Source organism: Geospiza fortis, unplaced genomic scaffold, assembly GCF_000277835.1.
Source record: "Geospiza fortis unplaced genomic scaffold, GeoFor_1.0 scaffold1199, whole genome shotgun sequence".
Taxonomy (NCBI): domain Eukaryota; kingdom Metazoa; phylum Chordata; class Aves; order Passeriformes; family Thraupidae; genus Geospiza; species Geospiza fortis.
The window spans coordinates 442,886-448,949 of record NW_005054552.1 but is presented as its reverse complement, the minus strand read 5'-3'; the positions used below and the strand labels follow the sequence as shown (position 1 = coordinate 448,949).

General features: G+C 42.3%; 1 protein-coding gene across 1 annotated transcript in view; it reads left to right on the top strand.

Annotated features, from left to right (window-relative positions):
• Positions 1–2,234: 2,234 nt before the first annotated feature.
• LOC102038597 (ketosamine-3-kinase-like) overlaps positions 2,235–6,064 on the top strand; it is a 4,002-nt gene continuing 172 nt past the window's right edge. Inside the window, exons 1-5 of the mRNA XM_005429514.2 lie at positions 2,235–2,425; positions 3,771–3,862; positions 4,298–4,380; positions 4,773–4,895; positions 5,586–6,064. The exon at positions 5,586–6,064 is cut by the window's right edge and continues 172 nt beyond it. Of these exons, the coding sequence (XP_005429571.1) occupies positions 2,250–2,425; positions 3,771–3,862; positions 4,298–4,380; positions 4,773–4,895; positions 5,586–5,924 (813 nt within the window). The 5' untranslated portion in view covers positions 2,235–2,249 and the 3' untranslated portion in view covers positions 5,925–6,064. The remainder of the gene's footprint in view (positions 2,426–3,770; positions 3,863–4,297; positions 4,381–4,772; positions 4,896–5,585) is intronic.

The following is a 6,064-nucleotide window of genomic DNA, read 5'->3' as shown; positions in this document are numbered from 1 at the left end:
CTGGAGAAGGTTGTTAAGCATTGAAAGGGGCTGCCCAGGTAGGTGGTGTAGTCCCAGTTCCTGCAGGTGCCCAAGGAACACCTGGACGTGGCACTCAGTGCTGTGGTGTGGGTGACAAGGTGCAGGTGGGGCAGAGGTTGGACTTGATGGTCTGGGAGCTCTTTTCCAGCCTGGCTGATTCTGAGGCAGGACAGTGTTGTGGTATTGGTGTTGTTTGTCTAGGACATGCAGAATTTTGTTAGAGGTATACCATGACATGCTGTTGTCACCTCCAAGGGTAGCAGTGGTGTAACAGTGTCTGCAAGTGCTGTGACAGGGGCTAAAGCAACCCAAAATTGTGTCTGCTGAGGGGGTGCGTGCCTTCTGTGGTTTTAACTAAAACTTTTAATTCTTTGCGCACAAGAAAGAGTAAGTGATGCTTATCCATAATTGTTCAAGCTTTTCTGCTTTGTCCTTTCAGTATCTGGAATGTACTGCCGAAGGTAGATACCTGCATTTGGTAGAGATAAGTACAATGCAACCTATTTCTTCAGCATCCTTTGCAGCAGCAGAGATCAGGTGGAATGTACTTTAAAGATGCTCCATACTTGTGTTTGTCACATAAACAGCTTCAGTGGCAGAACAGGAGTCAAAACTTGTGTTTGTCCTTCATAGCAAGCAAATGTGCTTGAAAGTATGCACGCAACTATATCTATTCCAAATTTCTCAACAATTTCTGATCGAGTTGGGGAGCTGAGTGAGGGTGGCAACATAGGATAATATAGGAGGGTTGTCCTGCTTCACAGAAGAGAGTTTGAATTGGTGTAGCCCTTCCTTAGGGCTATACACCATTCTGTATTTAGCTGTACAATCCAACGAGCTACAAAATGAGGCTTTGGGGGGAAAAAAGAGATCTGGATGGATTTTCTATTCAGCAGTTTCATTTTGTGTGCTGCTGCCTGTGTGTGGATCCTGAGTGCTGATTGAAGCAAACTTTAAAGTGGAGGTGCTGTAAAAGCTGTGCTGTGTGAGCAGCAGCTGCTGTGCATCAGCAATTCGTGGCCCAGCTGGTGCTTTAGACAGGGACACAGCATTCCCTGATTTCCTGTGGATACTCCTGGGGCAAAAGGACAGCCAGAGATGTCTCCCAGAGATGGTCAGAGGCATGAAGCACCATGCAGAAAGGCTGGGAGAGCTGGGGTTGTTCAGCCTGCAGAAGAGAGGGCTCTGTGGAGACATAATTGCACCTTCCAGTGCCAGAGGGGAACCCAGAGGAAAGATGGGGAGAGACTTTTTACAGGAGTGACAGGGAAAGGGGGAATGGCTTCAGACTGACAGAGAATAGGATTAGGTCAGATATTAGGAGGAAATTCCTGACTGTGAGGGTGGTGAGGCCCTGGCACAAGGTGCCCAGAGAAACTGGCTGCCCCTGGATCCCTGGGAGTGTCCAAGGCCAGGCTGGACAGGGGCTGGAGCACCCTGGGGTAGTGGAAGGTGGGACAGGGTAATGTTTATGGATGTCTTAAAGTTCTTTCCAGCACAAACCATTCTGTGATTGCCTCTTTTTTGATGTCTACTGCAAATTGTCCTGTGACTGTGTTGCATGGAACATTACTAAAGGCCTAGCATTCTCTATTTCATTCATTCTGCTTTCCTGCTTTTGTTTACCAGATACGTTAAATTTCCCACCTGCTCTTTTTACAACCCCTGCCTGACTCTTGTAGAGAAACGCTTCTTCATGTGATGAGTGTCACTGATCTCAGAGGAGGAACTCAGGAGAGTAGATTTTCCTTGCTGTGGGTAGCAGGTGCAGAAACAGGTCCCAAATTCAGAATGTCTTCCAAGCAAATGCAGTTGGTGGTGGCTTGGGTTGTGCAAGTGTGATAAGGGGCATTTGGCTGCTACAGCTGATTGCCACCCACGCCCTTCCCTTGTGAGGTCAAAGAAAACACCATGGAAAACCATTCTGGTGAAAGCTCTGATGGGGCACAGCTGGAGGAGCTCATACTTTATCTCTAAGCAGTTTGCACTCCTTCAACTGCAAACAGACTTTCTAAATTATAGAGAATTCTAGAGCCTAATTTTTACTCACTTGTTTCATGAAGTGAAATCCCTGTATTTGTAAAACTACTGTCAAGTCTGATGGTGTGGTGCTGTCTGTATCTTGTGTGTGAATAAACATTTCCTCCAACCTTTCTTTGTAAGTTTTACAAAATCAGTTGATCAGTGGAAGTGCTTTGTTTGCCTGTGGCTGATGCTTGTAGACACTAATGCTTTCCCTTAATATCTGGCAGGCCAGAAGAATGTTTGAGGGAGAAATGGCAAGCTTGGAAGCCATCCTGAAAACAAAGACAATAAAAGTGCCTAAACCCATGAAAGTCATTGACCTCTCTGGGGGCATTACTGTGTTTGTGATGGAGCATTTGGACATGCGGAGCTTGAACAGGTAAAACATTGTCTTTGCCTCCTTTAACCAGAAATTTTGGCTGTTATGAAAGTTAAATCACTTGTTTTCATAGGGGAAACTTTTTTTTTTTCTAAAGCAAGTCAAGAACAGTGTGGGAAATCAGAAATCACACAGCAGAGAGTTGTATAAAATACTTCATAATGCCTCACCTAGCAAATAGACCATATGTCCCAAACTGAGTCTGGGTTTTGGTTAGTTTTGGGTTTGTTTGCTTAGGTAATTAGTGATTTTTACAGTAAGGTTTCTTTTCACAGAGAGGAAAATGACCACCCTTGTTTTGTGTACTTGTCCTCTATGTAAGAACCACTACTTTATTGCTTGGCATGATTGTGCAGAGGCACTTCCCCAGATCAATTAATCTTGATTTCAGTATTTGCAGCTCTTACCTTCATTTTGATAGTTACAAACTTTTGACCCTTCTCTGTGACGAGCACTTAACATGAATAATTCATCTGTCTGATTCCGTTAGGGAGGTGATCATGACCAATTTCTCACCTGTCTCTCAGAACTTGTACTGCCAGTTTAAAGTCTTGTCCCTCATCCTGCTTGTTGGCAGAGTTCCTAATTCATGAAGAGCCCTCAGTGAGTCCCAAGAGAAAGGGCAGAGATGTTGCTGGTTTGGGTCAAAAGTGGTGCCTTTGGCATGCAGATTTCCTGTGTTAACAGGAACAAATTGAAGAAATGCCTTAAACAACAGTGCCTGGAGAACAGGGGAAGTTGAGGAAGGTCAAAGGCATAAAAGGAATGTAATTTGGTTAACATGGGAGGCAACTGGTTGTAATGTCTGTTTGTAATTACTACAAGACTCTTCTGAACCATGTAGAGGATGAGGTTCTATTAAAAATAGACAATAAACTAGGCCCCTGTGACTTTCATTATTGAGGCATGTTAGAGAAAAGCAGCTGGAAGCAGCAGTAGAAAGAAAAGTATCAGCCTTTTGGTTCTGTTTCCCAAACACAGTTTACTAGAGTTAAAAAAAAAAAGGCACAACATGTTGTGCATTCTTTCTTATACATATCTTATTGAGAGTCCTTACAGAAGTGATGTCACACAGAAATTAGAATTGGTGTTTCTTATTGTTAGTAAATTTATGCTTTTCACTTTCAGTAGTGGTGTCACAAACAACCAAGTACATTTTATGTTAATATGCAGACTTTGTAGGAAGGCAAGGTGTTCATAACTGAAATACACTGAAAAAATATTTTATTAGAGGTGTAGAACTGCTTTTACTTACTTGATAAATCTGTTCAAGTAACTCCTGGAATATCAAGCCCTGGTTCTGTTCATGTGTCAGTGGTACTCATGTTACTTTTTTGTTTCTTAGACACTCAGCACTGCTTGGAGCTCAGCTGGCTGATCTTCACCTTACTAACCAGAAACTTGGAGAGAAGCTGAAGAAAGAAGGGAGCATAGTTGGTACAGTACACAGCTGTTTGCAAATTTAACCCAGTTGATAATAATCTACAAAGCAGTTAAAATGACTTTTGCTACTTCAGGACAAGTTGATCTTCCCCTGAAGATAGCGTGAGACTAGGTTTGGGTGAAACGGACCCAGGCAGGGATTCTTTTTGCTTTTGTTTGTACTCTTTGGGTCTGTGTAAGCAAAACACATACTCAGTTGTGGACATAAAGAACCTCAAAATACAATTTTGAAGAGCAGAATATAGCTGCTTTACATCAAACTTTAAACAAGCACACTGTAACCATAAAAAGAACATTAAAGTGCTTTTTTTTTTTTTTTGTTCTCAGTAGGAGCAGCATTATACTCCCGTGTAGTTTTAAAGGTTCATTTATGTTGTGGATGCTCAGTATTATGTCACTGTTGCTGAATTTTTGTCTTTTGTTTGAAAGGTAAAGGTCAAGGGCAATCAGATCTCCAGTTTGTGGACCAGTTTGGCTTTCATACAGTTACCTGCTGTGGTTATCTTCCACAGGTAGGTTGTACTTTCTCAGATGATAGAATTTCAAATTTATCTTGTCTTCCCTTCAGTGATAGAGAAGGTCAAAGTTAGCATAATGGGAATAAATGAATTTTTGTAGAGCCATAAAAATAAACAACCGTGGTTCTGTCTGCTAAGGAAGATTGTGTTTTGGACAGCACTTAAAAGTGCTTTGGACACTGATAGCTCTTCAATTTCCTGCACTTTAATCACTGAGAGAAAATTATTCCTCTAATTTTAGGATAACATTTGATTAAATAATGGTAGCATTTACTTTCCTGGATGGTGCTAGCATCAGGAAAAAAACTGTGTGATCCTCAAAAGTGAAGAAGCTAATGTGCCTTTTGTATGTTGTGGAACTGACATCTGCAGTGCTGTTCCTTCAGGTGAACGACTGGCAGAGTGACTGGGTGACCTTCTTTGCTAGACAGAGGATCCAGCCCCAGATGGACATGATTGAGAAGACATCAGGTGACAAAGAAGCAAGAGAACTTTGGTCACAGCTTCAGGTAGGAGCAATTCCCACAGTTCTCATTATTGGGCGAGCTAGGTATACTCAAATTTTATTTTCTTAAACCAAAGTTCCTGTTTGTTGGTTTGCACCAGGTTCTGTTGGTAAGAGACTCCAGATTTTAGGGATCAAAATGCCCTTCTTCTGAGGTATAATGGCATTTGCCACATCTCCCTATGCTAACATTCCAGAGTGAATTCCAAAGTGCCAGATAGCACTTTGCCTGACTGTTTGGGAAATACTGGATGGAGTTCATATTCTCATTCCTTGTAACACACTCGTGATGAGAAATGTACATAAGCAGCTCTGTCCTGTGTGCTGTCTGTTCATTCACTGTTTGCACCTGATTGAGTGACTGCACTATCAGCTCTTTGACTCCTACATTTTGGAAATTTGGTGAGACATCCTTGAGCTTTTAATGATGAAGTGTTGGTGGCTGTTGTTACTAACACCCTGGTCAATATCTGAGTTTCAAGACTTTTATTTTCTTGCTAAAAAAGATTTAGGTGAGCATTCTGCTGCTGCCTTTTATGAACAATAAGAGTCCTCTGGATGTACTCAGCATCATTGCTGACCAGGTCCTGTGTGTTTTAAATGATGGGTTTTAGGACACTTCAAGTATGCAGATAAACCCCTACATTTTGAAGTGAATGTGTAATTTACATGTCTTTCTTTCCTCCCCCTGCAGCTGAAGATACCCAGTTTTTTCTGTGGTGTGGAAATTGTTCCTGCCCTCCTGCATGGGGATCTCTGGGGAGGAAATGTATCTGAGGATGAATCTGGTCCAATTATCTTTGATCCAGCTTCTTTCTACGGCCATTCAGAGTACGAGCTTGCAATAGCTGGGATGTTTGGTGGCTTCAGCAGTTCTTTTTATTCTGCTTATCACAGTAAAATCCCCAGAGCTGCAGGGTTTGAGAAGCGCCTGAAGCTTTACCAGCTGTTTCACTACATGAACCACTGGAACCATTTTGGGACAGGCTACAGAGGGTCTTCATTAAACATTATGAGAAACCTTGTAAAGTAAATTGCTGCCTAAGCCAAATATTTCTTGTGTTGTTTGGAGAGCCCCATACTTGGTGGTGCAGCTGCAGGAGTAGCAATGTTAAAAACAACCTGTGAGACCCCTGACCTTGTTAAAGACCTAGAAGCAGTGTCTCCTGCTGA